The sequence below is a fragment of the Streptopelia decaocto genome (assembly GCF_964273445.1).
Source record: "Streptopelia decaocto genome assembly, chromosome: 6".
NCBI classification, from domain to species: domain Eukaryota; kingdom Metazoa; phylum Chordata; class Aves; order Columbiformes; family Columbidae; genus Streptopelia; species Streptopelia decaocto.
The window spans coordinates 17,779,190-17,794,302 of record NC_138660.1 but is presented as its reverse complement, the minus strand read 5'-3'; the positions used below and the strand labels follow the sequence as shown (position 1 = coordinate 17,794,302).

General features: G+C 39.8%; 1 protein-coding gene across 1 annotated transcript in view; it reads left to right on the top strand.

Moving 5' to 3' along the window:
* The window catches only part of NYAP2 (neuronal tyrosine-phosphorylated phosphoinositide-3-kinase adaptor 2), a gene marked incomplete at its 3' end in the record, with an annotated part of 127,261 nt that extends 114,270 nt beyond the window's left edge, over positions 1-12,991 (top strand). The window contains exon 6 of the mRNA XM_082055677.1: positions 12,764-12,991. Coding sequence (XP_081911803.1) covers positions 12,764-12,991 — 228 coding nt within the window. The remainder of the gene's footprint in view (positions 1-12,763) is intronic.
* Between the last annotated feature and the right edge of the window lie 2,122 nt (positions 12,992-15,113).

Here is a 15,113-nt window from a genome sequence, read left to right as displayed (position 1 = left end):
AATAATTCCAGTCCAAACATCAGTAATTTGCCTATAAAGGAATTTAATTTGGTAACATTCCTTCCTCTTCATGGAATCTCTCTTTAAGGCGCTTCTCTTAAATTTACTTATTCTCTTCTAAAACTTGTAAATTCACTTCAAAACTTGTTCTGAGACTTTTGTGTGCAAACAATTAGTTTAGTCACATTAGGAAGGATGCAGTACCGGAACAATAGCAATTGCTAAATTTATTTCAAATGGTCTTGCAACCACTATTGAAGACATTGTGCCTTGGTTAAAAAAAAATATTAAAAAAAAAAAACAACAAAAAAAAAACCCAGAAGCATGCAATTTCCTTCCCCCCTACCCCCTTTCTGTGTGTATTTATGTTTAACTCAGGGCAAGAATTTTATAATATTCTTAAAGGAAAAAAAAATGGCATGAATTCATGAAAGCATGGGTTTCTATATAGGCATTCTTTGTAAACGAACCAAACATTCTGTATTCTAGGTAGAACAACCTTATTTGTCTGCTCATATGCATTTCTGTTATCTCCATGCAGTCCCACTTGTCTTAGCTTTTTTGTATATGAACTGGACATATTGTACCATGTTTCTGTTTGAACTGTGTGTGCTTGTTGCGTAAAACACAACATGGAACAGCGAAGTTTTCCCCACTGTCTGCATTAAGTCACAAACCATCCAAGCTTTGTCCTCATGGTTGTCACCATTTCACCAGAACCTTTCGGTGTTTGTATAGCCTTATACAGTATATTGCACTTACTGTACCTGTATAGTATCTTGTCTGTATACTGTATGCACATAAATATGTATATTCACTCATGTATGTATGTATGTATAGTATGTTTATATATCTCTGTATATGTGTGTGTGTTCGTTCATAGTCTTTCACTAGAAATGTGTGGCTATTCATATACATTATGTGTATGCCAATTATAAAAAGGTATGAATGCCAGCACCCACTTTTGATAACCTCCTTTTATTCTCATTTTGTCTTGTTAAACAATGAAAATAAAAATGTCATGTATTTTAAATGAGAACTTTAAAATATTATTTTTACTGATTTTAAAGTTTCCAGTTTTTCAGAAAAATTATTTGAACAGTTCTAAGATTACAAAGATATTTGTGTTTCTATGGTTGAAAAATGTTTTGTAGCAGCCCACACTATGTAGTTTTTTGTTCTCTGTATCTTACGCTGGTCAGGTGTTCCGAGGTTTAGAGATGCCCTTACCCAGCTGGACTTCCGTACTGCAAATCCCTACTCTATTCACATGAGGGCCTTGTGGTAAATCTAGTTGGTGACCCATGTCTATAACGTCTTGTGTGTATAAATACTGGATATAGAAGGGCCTTAGGCTGGAAAGAAAAGTTTCTTCAGTGCAGGTGAGACTTAAGAACAAGTGAAAATATCATACTTTATGAGTCTATTTTATGGGAACATTACAGGCACCATTTGTCAGACCTCTTTGCAGTCCATAGTGACAAATAATTGCTAATTGATTAGGCATTTTTTAAAACACCTAACGATCATTTATTAGCCCTTTGAAAATTATTCTTAATCACCACACAACTGTAGGTAGGTTCAGTTATCTGGCCTTGAGGCAGGAAAACACTGACTTATCTTGAATAACAAAATATCCCTGTAAATCGAGATGGCGATTGATAATATTTTCCAGTTGTGCATGTGTTTAACTTATTCACTGAATTGGAGCTTCAGTGATAATCGTATGTGTTTCTCTATGAGACCTAGGAGTGATAAATCTGCTTCCTTTACAGTTAATTAATTTTATCACTGTACTAGCTTGTCCAGGCAGACCACTCTCAGTGCATAAGAAGTTACTGCAGCAGAGTGGCAGCAGCTACTTAGAAAAATCTCAGAAGACAGATCTTTACACAGGAAATACTGAGGAACATATAGGATGACAGAGCCAGTGCTAGGAAGAGCCTTCACCCCAACTAAAATTGCATAATAGAAAATCCTTTTCATTTCTTTAGTTTAAAGTCAAGGTGTTAAATTCTGACCTCACTCACATCAGCAGCAAATTCCCGTTTCACTCCTAAGCTGTAACTGGAATGTCCAAGGCATGCTTTTCCTCAACAAAAAATAGGATGGGGAAAGAGCACATTCCTCTAGTGGTGCTTTGGTGTTTATGGGCCAGTGGCCTGATCTTAAGGCTTTGCAAGTCAGTGGCAATTAGTGGACTCTTGGGTTCAGTTGGCCCATCTCTTTTTTAATAGTCTGGAAAAGCACATTTACTATCTGGGGTTTATAATTACAATTGTATAATTCACAATAGAAAAGCATAAAAATGAGAACAGGCAATGGCAACATACATTTTTAAAATTAATATTGGTCAGATCATGGCTCTTGTTTGATTTCTGCACCAAACTTTAAAACACAAACAATCAGAGAAAAACAGCACTTCTTTTGGTGGTCGACAATTTGTTTGCTTGTATTACAAGTGATATGTATGAATAGGTTAACATGATGCTGAATGTTTTGTTTGTCATGCATTGTCATTAGCCACACATTTCGAGATGAATATTTTAATTTCCTCCTAGTTCTGGAGATATGAACTTGAAATCAGCTCATGCTGATGTCATAGGCTAAGTTGAGTTTGCCTGGTCACTCTGTGTGGGCGCCTCTGAGCGGAGCCCTGGTTCAGTGGAGCGGTGCTTGCGGTGACTGTGCTGCAGTCTTCTCCATGAGTTCATGCTGAATCACTGTCACCCACTGAATCAGCCAATGCCATCCTTTCGGAGACTGCCTTTTAAACAGAGAAACAGAAATAAGGTGCAGGGAGTGTGGGTGAGTGTCTTAATTTCTTGCCTGTATCTCAGCCATTGTATGTGTCAGGAACTCATGTCTATATTAGAATCATAGAAAACCAAGTGAGAAGAGACTTCAAAGATTGTCTGGTCCAACCTTTCGTGGCAAGAGCACTGTCTAGACAAGCTGACCCAGCACCCTGTCCAGCTGAATCTTGAAAGTTTTCAGTGTTGGGGAATCCAGCACTTCCCTGGGGAGATTATTCCAGTGACTGATCCTTTTCGTTGTGAAAAATTTCACTCTTGTGTCCAATCAGAATCTCCTCAGGAGTGACTTGTACCCATCACCCCTCGTCTATTCCATGTGACTCCTTGTAAAAAGGGAGTCTTCACCTTCTTTGTAGCCATCCTTTAAATACTGGTACTGGTGATGAAGTCTCCCGTGAGCCTTCTTTTGTCAAAGTTGAACAAACCCAGTTCTCTCAGCCTTCCCTCCTATGGTGGCTTCCCAGTCCTTTCATCATCTCTGTGGCCCTTTTCTGGATCCTCTCCAGCCTGTCCACATTCTTTTTGCATAGCAGGGACCAAACCTGAACACAGTGCTACACGTATGGCCTGACAAGTGCTGAGCAGAGCACGATAATGACATCTTGGTCTCTGCTGGTGATGTCCTTGTTGATGCAGGCCAACGTCCTGTTGGCTTTCTTTGCCGCAGCAGCGCACTGTTCACTCGTATTGAGCATAGATTATTAAATTTGGGTGCTATATTGTTTAGCAATTCCTGATATAAAATAAATTGCTTGATGTTGCTGTGAGGGTAGAGCAGATGTGGTATCTCATACTAAGGCAAACTCCTAAATCTTTGGATTCTTTAGAAACTCTCAGTACAGTTTATAACTCTAGTAGCTGTTCTTTAACTGCATTTTAAAACAGAGTTAGAAATTAATCATAAATGGAGATCTCTGTTTTTAATCATATTTTTATGCATCTTTAAAAAGGAAGATGTGACCACTTACAAGAATATGATCATCTCTCTACATTTAGTGTTGTTTTCAGTCATGATTTTCTAAACATTTTTCCCCCATGCAATCAGTCCAATAATTGAGAAATGGCATTTAATCTAAGAAAATTACCATTGACTCAATTTCACCATCAAAACAGGAGAAATGTAAGAGCATATTTCAAAATTTCTCATCTGTAAAGCAACTTCACAGGCTATAACTGAGATATTTGTGTATTTACATCACCTAATACAAAACAAGAGAAATTGAAGGCACCATTTTTTTTCAGTGCTGAGGCATTCTCCCTCCATATATAAATAGGTTTTTTTAATTATTCTTGTGACCATTTTCTTGAAAATACTAGAGAAATATGAACTCTTAAGGGCTTTGCTGGCAGACTTGTGTGATGAGGTTCTTCAGCTGTCACAGCAATAAAGATTAGTTGAATCTTGAGTTCTAGTACTGGCTTCAACAGGAGGAGTCCTGAAGTTCATGTATGTGTTTTTAGCTTAGGAAAAATTAGGTCAAATAAAATGAGGAAACTAATGGAATTTGTGGTGTCCCCACATGTCACATTTTTGTAACTTTAGGATTGGCCTCAATGTCAACTTTCTCATAGTTCTTAGTTCTTCCAGTGTTTTGGTCTTGTTTGCACTCGTTTTCAGTCTTCCATTAAATTTGTGTCCATCTTGGCCTTGGGTGAGTAAGCAGGAGCAATATCTAGAGCACGCACCCTGCTGCCTTCAGCCCCTTCCTACATGAGCTTTGCAGCCCGCAGGGGTGGACGCAGAAGAGAAAAGGATCTTGCCCACCAGCAGCTCACACTGCTCCATGCCACCTCTTAACGCCCAGGGGATGGACTCTTCATCTCACTATGAGATTTAGAATCTGTCTGTTTTTAACAACTACCATGATTTAGAGTAAGTAACACTAGTTGCAGGTGTGTTGTAGTGTGGGTGTAGTTACTCAGTCACAGGCAGGGCCGGGTGTAATGGTCACTGAGGTCGCTGCCTCACGCTGTCCCGCTGTTCAGAGGCTGGTTCCTGAGCAGCTAAGGCCATGTGCAACGGAGCAGCAACCTCCAGTGAGAGGAAAAGATGGGGAAATGGGATTAGTAACCTCTCAGGGAAACCTCAGACATAACCTTACCCTGCAGGTGCTGTACAACCAAATGCAGTGAGCAGGAAATCTCTGTGTCACTGAACTCTAACAAAGTATTCTGGCTTTTGTCCCTCCTGTGATTGACCTAATGCAATATTGAATTTTCCTTTCTATTTTACAGTGAACAACAGGATGTATCATAGCGGGTTGCTTGATTGCTGCATTTATTGCTTAGCAAAGGCATAGATTAAGCTTTGATTTTTCATGAGTGATCTCAATGGGAATGTACTTGGTGAGAATCCACTGCATAAATGAGATGCATGAGAAAATTTTACACAGTATCCCTAATATGAGTTAGTTTACAGGCTCTTTCTTTAAACATACTAGCATTTACAGGATGTCTTAACTAACAGTAGATCAAGCAGGACATTTCAGACAGTTGTTTGGTGTTAAAAAAAAAGCTCAGATGAGAAGAACATGTTTCCAAATAATAATGCAGGAAGATCTATAGCTAGACTGATTGCCAGGATAAAAATGGAAAGCAGGATGGTGAATTTATAATTGAAAGTTTACTTTATTGATAGCCTCAGCAATAATCTGAGGGTTACTGGAAAACTCAAGGCATAGGAGTATGTGCAGAGCTGGCTCTGTATAAAGTAACTGTGACATTTAGTAATTGGAAGCAATGAATCATGAAACTGGAGGTCTGGAATCAGAGGTGCTGAAGCTTTACTAACCATTTGCTAATTTAATTTTATGATAAATATTAATTGCTTATAACCTTGAGGCTTCGGGAATTCCTGAATTTCCAAAGATTCTTGTCAGTTGTTTTCAAGTGGTGGATTAGTCAGGCCATAGCACACAAGTCAATGTAATAAGTCTTTTAGTGAGTCTTATGTTTGAAAACAGGTGTCCGGAGTTTTCTTAAAATACTGCATCATATACTTCCATTAAGTGGTAGGACAGTTTTTACAAGGCCTCTGGTTTTCTTTTTTTTCCTGTAGTAGTATTATTTTTAAGAAGACATATTTTCAGAAATTTAGAAATTTATAATGAAATAAATCAGAACATTACACACAGCAATTCAAACGTTACAGTAGCCCTGAAATGGGATGCATATGTAGTTTCAAAAGTTGAAATAGCAGGTGTCAGTGAATTCTTTCAACATTAAACATACAGGGAAAGATTACAAAGTGCTCCTTCATACCCAGCTCTTTTGTCAAAATTGAGACTAGTGTGCTGGAGGAATTCTTTCCCAAGTGCTTAGAGGGAAAATAGAATTGTTGTGTCCCTTAAAAAGAATAATTTGCCAAAGGCTGGAAAGGGTAGTTTGTGTAGCGCTTAGCACCTTATGTGTGCTTCTGCTTGTGGTGTGCGTATGTGAATGCACGGGGATGTTCTAATGCGGCTGCCGCCATAGGACACCTCCTAGAAAACACCTCAGACACTTCCAGAGAAGAACTTGCAGTTACGTTATGCAGCGTCCCCAGGGACTGCTACCATGCACTATGAATTGCATGGAGAGTGTCTGCTTTCACAGCTCACCTTGCACGTCCTGCGTGTTCCTGAACACACTGTTCCTTTTAATCACCTTTGTATTAATAATCAATTGTTGTTTTGAATTTAACAGTAACAGGAGAAAGGGTTAGATGTACAGAGCTATATGAATGGCTGACTATCCTGGGCCAGTTACGCTGTCTTTCATGTCAGTGTCTCTCTGTTGGAGAGAAAGGACAGACTGCAGGTTTAGCCTGCAGTTCTACCCTCTCTTACCACCTTTTGCAGCAATTGGAAGTAACAACATTCAACTGCCATTCAATGGTTATAGCTAATGGTTAGCAAAAGAAATCTTGTCCAACATAACTTTCGAAGTGCTCTTCCAAAGGCTTTTAAGATCATTTGAGGGTTTTTTTTACTGTTTGTTTGAACAAACTGCAGTTAAATTCTTGGACCTGTGAAGTCAGCCAGTACATTCCTGCTGGCTTCAAATGGGTGAGGATCTCGCTGCTCAGATTTTCTGAAACCTAATTCTGACTGGAACTTCTGCCTTGGACAACTCCCTTTTTGTGAACATGTGCTGAGAGGACCTCCACGTAGAGCTAAGAGTTTCAGATAGCAGATTGTGAAGTAACTGTGGCTATTTAACATAGGCCTCCACCACTTGCACCGAGGCACACGACTGCCTTCTAGGAGTGGGATTTCACACCCTCCCCAGTGGAAATACCGCACCTGGCCAGGTGGCTGGGACCCGTCTGCACCAGAGAAAGTGCCATCAAGAGTGTCATTGGGAGAGTTTGGAAACTCCTGTCTGAGAACAGGCAAGAGGGAGGAAGTACCTTTTCCTCCCAGGGGACGGTAAGTGGCTTTCAGAAAGCGTTTCTTCTGCACTTACTGGAGCCTGCCAAACCAAACCAGCATGCTTGGCCCTGCTGAGTGATGTGTAGCACTGCACAGATTGCACTGGTAGCAATCACTTTGTTTAGAGACCCAGGAGACATTTTGAATAATCTCCTCCAAATGTTGCTGATATTTTTTACTTCGTTATATCTTGCATTGGTTTAAGATCGTTATAGCCTCACATCAGCTGTTGGGCTTTTATTTGATCTGTGATATGCAGTGGTCACAAAGAAAAGGTATTTGCACGTGACACCCATGATCACATACGTGTGCTGTGGTTTTTCCCATCCTTCCTGCAAAGGAAGAGTCAGCCCCTCTGCCCATCCGGCAGCAGAGGGGGAGACTCGCAAGAAGAGAACTGTGTCTTCCTCAGCCCCATAGCCTCTGTTGTTTCAGCACAGTCAGTGGAAACCTATAGTTCTATGAAAAAATGATGGAAGCACCACTGAATCGTGGGGCTCTCTTAGTGCCCAGAGCTTACAATTTCACCTCAAACAAACCAGCAACATTAAAAATAGAGAAACTGAGAACTTACCAGCTGAGATGTCATGAGGAGGAACAGCTGAATGGGATATGGTGTCGTCTAAAGCCCTCACGTAAACTATAGTGGAAAATATTTTTTTTAGGTCATTAAAAGTTCATACAGCACAAGCTCCTCCACGCTCACAGAAGTGTCCAGAGCATGAAATATCAGGTCATCAATTCAAATGTTAGAAAAGCTTCCTCAAAAATGAATGAAAATTTTCTAACTTTGTGACGAGTAATAGACCTGCCTACAATATTTCCAATATTTCTTCTCCCCCATGGCATTTTTAACAGCACATATTTTCACAGGCACTTGTGTGAAAAATTATAGTGCACCTTTCAATGACAGGTTTTCCTGAAACGCCTCCCAGCACCAGGAATTAGCATGGGTTTATCCTGCCTCCACTGCACCCCTGTGGCCTGACTTGGGAGGAGCAGAATCGCTTCTGGCACTTGCTCCTCTCTCGTCCCTGTGCGGGCAGGGGCGCAGGGCACCCCCCACGTGCTGCGTGAGGCTCGTGGCTGAAGTTACACAGGCACAGGCTGACACAAGAGGGTATGAGCAGGACTTATGTAGCACATACATCTTTTTGCTAAGAGAGAGCATTATCTGTCTATTTATGTAGCTATTTATCTGTCACACATAAGCAAGTAAAATTAATCACACCTAAGAAAAAGGTTCCCAGGCCTGGTGCTGAGGATTTTTCACCGTATATTTTTCAGACCAGATTTTTCTTTTCACACTCTTCATGTTTTATATACGGAAGGGCTGTGCTACATGGGATCGTTCAGTTTGTATGTAATTTACAGGTATTGCCATGTTTTTTTTCAGTGGCATACATGTTTAAAAGACATATAGATGAGGTTCTTAGGGACATGATTTAGTGCCAGAGTTAGGTTATGGTTGGACTCAATGATCCTGAGGGTCTCATCGGACCAAAATGATTCTATGATTCTATTCTATGTGTTCAGTGACATACAGAGACCTGCTTGTGCACTGTACTGATGCACTTTGCCCGGTGGTCCCTGTGGTGGAAGTCCAGTTCCTGAAGGGCCAGAAAGTCTTATACTGTGAATAATCACCAAGAAAAAGATACAGGATGTTTGCTGTACGTGGTGACCACAGCTAGCAGGTGTGCAATGTTGTATCCACCAGTCACTGCTTAATTGTATTATTGGAGAATATTTTCTATCTTTTCCATCTGTAACCATTACTCTCTTTGCCAAATCAAACTGTCCTGCATAGTTAAGAACAGGGAAAGAACTATGTTCATTTACATTTCTTTTTCTTGCTTTAAACACCCACGTTTTGAGCACTTTTGTGAATCTGCTGGTGCAGATGTACAAACAGCAAATTTCATAATTCAAAGGAGATCATGTGACATAGTACCTGATACACATCCTAAAGTCTTCAGGAGATCCCTCGTTACAATCCTGACATGAACTGCTGGCTCTGTCTTCCCTTTGCAGCACGAACACGCTTTGGGCCAAGACTCTTTGGTCAAAACCGATTTTGCTTCTCCTGCACCATGTCTGCTGGCTGCTACCTCCAGTGCTGATGCATTTGGAGCCTGTCTGCCTACATCCACATCTGCAGCCAAGCTCTGACATGCTGCAGTGTCCGTACCGTTCCTCACGTGCTATGGAGTCTTTCAGGAACAGGAGAGCTGTATAGCTCTATGATGTTAGGAATGATTTACTTTTTTTCCATAAATAATTAAGTTGTATCATTATTTTTTGTGCCTTTCACACTGAGGAAATCCCTTGTTATGATGTAGCAGGGATATTAATAACCTGGTGCATGAACAGAGGGGCAGGCTGAAGCCAGAAAGGAGGGAGGATATGAAATAAATTGGTAGTGGAATTAAATGTGAGTGCCATCAGTTCAGTCACAGGAAGGATTAGACCTAAGTCCACAGCATTAAACACATTAGCTTTGAACACCTCGGTAGCCCTACTGAAGTCATTGAGGGTTACTGCTGTGATTAAACAGCTGGGTTGAGTGCTGACTTGTGAGCCTTAGTGCCTGTAATTTGTCTGGGACACACTGAAAATTTATTTGACACTCTTGGATTTTCTATTAGCAATATGGTTATTGTCATTTCTGTAGTTCATTGGTCTACAAACTGGTGATTTCCTCATAGGTCCATCTTGCAACTTCAAGAGGCGTGCACCCTTGTTGAGTACATTTTTATTTTGTTGCACATTAACACCAGAACTGGGCAAAACTGTCAAGTAAAACCTTTTAATATTTGTTCTCACTTTTAAGCTTTTTCCCCCAAGTCTTTCAATATCGTATGTGTTCACTTAGTCTGTTTTAGCAAATGACTTTCCACATGCTCATGCTGCACATACCATTATCTGAATGCAGTTATAGGAGAGGAATGCACCGTGTGGATGGTATGTCAAAGAAGATACTGGCGTGAAGGACTTGGCCATCATACAAACAAAGAAAACATTAAAAAAATCACGAGTAATCTTGGAAATCTGTGTCTGGGAAAGTGGAAAAACTCAAATTCTTCATAATAAATGGTTCACTAAGTGCAACAAAATACATTGTCTATTATAAAAAAGGGATTTTGGAGCTGCCTACACTCAGGTTTATTTTAGGGGCTGTTTTGCAGGGGGTGGCAGAGTGTCTGCATAACTGATACATTCTGCAACACCATTTCTATCTTTGGGAAGTTGCAACTAGTATTTTAGAGCATAGCATGTCAAAATCCTCATTCAGTCCCCTTGAATCCTGTGGAGGAGATTAGCTACCAGAAGACACAGTGTTGGCAACAGCTCTGCATTTAGTACAGTGGGGGTGACGCGGATGTAACACCGCCAAGGCGACTGTCATACGTGTTGCGGATGGTGCTCATGGTGGCTGCATGCACAACAAACCCTCAGAACTTGGTGTTGGCACGTTTTCTGTTCACTTACATGGTGGGTTATAAATACGGTATTTCCTGAAGAAACCTGCTACTCAAGCACCCTTGTCATCAAATCCAGCCCAGAAGCTTGAGTGCAGCTGTGTGTTGTGAATATTTTGTGCGATGAATTGTGTGCAGACTGCGTCCCTCTCCTGCCTCGTGTAGGAGGACCCAGCAAAATGAAGACACTGCTGGGTAAGTACTAACCCATCACTGAGGAGCAGAGCGGCAGGAAATGTAGAGCCTCGTCCACAGCCCTGAGAAGCCGAGCCAGGGGCAGGCAGGAGTATCTCTGGGTCAGTCGGTGAGTTTTGGGCCAGGCCTAGGTACCTAAAGAGAGCAAGTCCTGTGGCCATGGCAGATGACATGCCTCACACCTGCCTGCACTGCAGTAAGCGTTAGATCACTCCTGAAATGAAAAATAGGTATTCGATTAGGAAGAACAGCACAGCAAGCTTCCAGAAGAGTTAGCTCAGCTGTTCAGGAGGACGTGCTGCAGATATGTTACCTGTGTAATTCTAAATTCATAAGAATCTTCAGGAACAAAATTCATATAGTACTTGTTCTACTCAAAGTACTATCTGATGTACAAGGTAAGTGTGGTTTTGTTTTAGTATAAAGGTAATTCTATCTGAAATTCTTTTAACCTGTGTTACCCCTTAAAAACTTTTTTTACAAAGATATTTGAAAAAGTACGCACATTTCTATATTCTTTTCCTGAGTACATTGTTTATTATTACTTTTTCTGGTGGGCTTGCTCACGTTTATTCCTTTCACTTTGTTCCCTGCTATCTGTTTATCAACAAACGCTAAATACACTCCAAGCTGACCACAAAAACTACCAAGATCAAAAGTTTCTATACCAGCTTCTAAGAAGACTAGTCCCCAGTTCTAGGAACCTGGTGTATGCGCATGCTTGGCAGTCTAAGACTTGTGAGTGAAAGGCATTTGCATTATTAAACATACTCAAATACTCTTAATAATAAACATAAGTTTTCTTCATGAATCATAAAACACTGCCAAAGTATTACTGTACATGTGCATTTTCACGACAAGGTCAGAGATACTTGGACAGCCCCTGTGAACCAATGGCATGCGTTTACTGACACACAAACCTTTAATTTATGACTAATGTGGAAAACAAATGTTGGGAGACTCAACACATTACTTTGAATTTGCAAAGTAAGTGTTGAGAGGAAGTTTTCTGATTTGCAGGTATACAGTATGTCATCCAAATACAATAAGCCCTTTCAGGATAGTTTAGTATTAGTGATTTTGGTTCCAATCAAAACCCTTTGAAGACACAGACATTTTCAATCATGTGAGCACCCCACCGAACTCCAACGAAGCCACAATCTCAGGCTTCAAAGGGGCTATGACATATACTAAACATATGCTGACCTCCTTTTTTGCATCAGGATCATGTTTTCAAATATTCTATGTGCTTGAAAAAATGGAGTTTCTAAACTTTTAGTGCCTTCCAGTTAATGAAATATCATCACAGAATAGGATAGGCTAAGCCATATAATTCACATGGAGTTTGTTCAATAATTTTTAAAAAATTAAACACAGAGTTATATTTAGCTTGATACTCAGAAGTGTTAACACCATGCTTTTAATGTGACAGATTGGATTTGGAAAGCAATATAAAATGTGGGTTTCAGTGTACAGAATTTTTTATTTCCACAACTTAAGGATGTTGTTAAGATCCATGTGCATTTTTAAGATCTATTCCATCATTCCAGTGCTAGCTTGCTGAAAACATTTCTCTTTATTATCTTTCAGTGCTCTGGAGAAGTCAAAAATGGGACCTTTTATTACCCTTTTTTTCTTAAAGCAGCAGTTAGAAGCAAAGACCGACTTTGTTGTTGGCATAGAGACTTCTTGTTCATTAAACAAGTTAGAGTGTTTCAAATAAGAGTGATGTTAACCTTGCAAAAAACCAACATGTTCAATCTATGACCAAACAGTTATTTTTATGCTTTTTTTCCTTCTTTTCTTTTTCCTTCTTTTCTTTCTTCCCCCTCGCTGCCTCCCCGCTTCTCCCTAACAGGTGACGTGTATGCAGTGGTTGCAGGGAGACCATACAATGCTGGACATGATTGAGAAAAAACGTTGCCTCTGCAAAGAAATAAAAGCGCGACAGAAATCAGAAAAAGGACTCTGCAAACAGGACAGCATGCCTATTTTGCCGAGTTGGAAAAAGAATACTGGGACCAAGAAATACAGCCCTCCTCCTTATTCCAAACAACAGACTGTTTTCTGGGACACCGCAATCTGACAGGCGAGGGGAGGACGCCCTCGCTGCTCTGTTGCCCCGTGCCCAGGTCGCCTGCTTTCTTCATGAGGCAAAGGCTCTAACCTGAGACTTACCTGCAGGTGGTGAACTTCCTAGGAAAAAAACACATGGATACAGTGCTCACCTGTCAATCAAGAGAGATATTTACATTTCCAACTGGATTAAGGCATACATATTTATCCAGGATTTTTTTTTTTGATCCAGAAGATATCAAAATGTAAATATTTCACCAATATATTGAAAACGCCCAAACTAATACACTGTTTAAAAATATATATATATATATAAAATTCAAAAATTTATTAAGAATTTTACTATATAATGTTACTGTTATACTGTTTTATTACCTATTTTCTATGTGGTATTCTAATGTTTCCCCCTACCACCACAATTTTATTTCTCCTACCTGCCTATATTTGGCCTCTGTACATAAGCATGTGGTTGTACATTTTGTTGAACAGGACAACGTACAAAACAACTCGGTGCTAGGGCTGTAGAAGTTCCTTAGAGTCGTACTCGTTAGATGTCCTTAGCTTCGGGTGGAGAGGGCTGGACAAAGGAAGCAGTTTTGGTGGGGAACAGCAAAACTGCACGTAACACAAATAAAAGTGCTTAATGCGGATGCCCAAGTTGCATTTAAAATATGAATTGTTCTGCACCAGTTTTCCCATAAAGTTAATCAGATAAATTGCCCTTGGTTTTATACGAATCAGTTACTAAAATTATTTGGCCAAGAAACTAAATTTTCTGCAGAACAGCCTGCAACAGCAACTCTTTCTTCCTTCTATTCCGCTGACTAGCAGAGACCATGGTTCACTGTGACTAAGCATCGTACGGCCCGTGACAGAAAGATCCCATCACCTGGCAGGTTGAGGCAGTGGCACGGCAGCCACGGGTCCTGTCCACATTTGTCTTTGGTCCAGAAAATAAAGGTGACAAAATCTGTTTACATGTTTATTATTTTTAAATCCAGCAACACATCCTTACTTTACGCCGTGTCAGATTTCCCCGTGTTATTTATAAAGGCTGGAAGTGAGACCCCTTGGAAGCCAGGAGGGAAATCCCTCGGGATTTCATGCGGTTTTGGAGCAGAGGCCCACATAAGATGTTCTCCCGGCTATGCTGTTCCTTCTTCCTGGCTGCTTCTGTAATTGGCTTGCAACCCTGTATTATATTACACCCATTTTAACAGAATATTATGTCATGACCAAAGAATTATGACCTCCTGGTTTTAACGGGAGAAAGAGATGGCTTATACTGATTATGAGGGTGAAATCCATGTGGTGAAGTATCTTCCAAAAGGATCTGTTGAGAACGAGGGAAACGTGTACTGCTGTGGAGTAGGGAAAAAATATCTATGGCATATATTTTGTATATTTAAATTTCTATCTTATGTGTCTGAAGTTGGGTAGCACAAAAGTCCCTCTTTAAAACAATCATTTTAATATTATATTCATTGAGGAGAAAAGGTGTGTTGTTTGAAACTTATTGTTATATTGGCTTTTCTTTGAAATTATATTGACAGCATTGCCACGGCTGTAATTGCTGATCAAAAAAAACCAAAAATAACAAATTTTAGAAGGTTTTTGTAATCTATATTGCTAAAGTTTGAGTTTGAGTAATGCTTTATCAGTAGTAGTTTCTTTTCATCCTCTAAAATAAAGTTTTAAAATATTTTATAATTAATGTATATTTTGATGTCCAAACTGAGATTTCTGTAAAAGATAAAGTGTGTGTTTATATGTGTGTATGTATATTAACATTATTGTGTATGTATATATGCATATGTGTACACACATATATATGTATATATGCATGTATCTCTATATACTCATAGATGTGCGCATACGTATATACCTACATACATTAAATATCAGTATGTGTTATGAATATACAGTGGCTGGAATGGGTACGCAATTGAAATGCAGATTTAAAGAGCCCCTCATAGCCAAAATGACAGAAGATGTGAAAAAACCCAGAGGCCGTGTCCAAACGGCACCAACTGTATATTCTGCTTATTCTCTTTTTTTAAAGAAAGAAAATGGCAGAAGAAGAACTCCAGAGATCTCGCAAAGTTCCAGAATCAGCTGGAAAGAACACGATT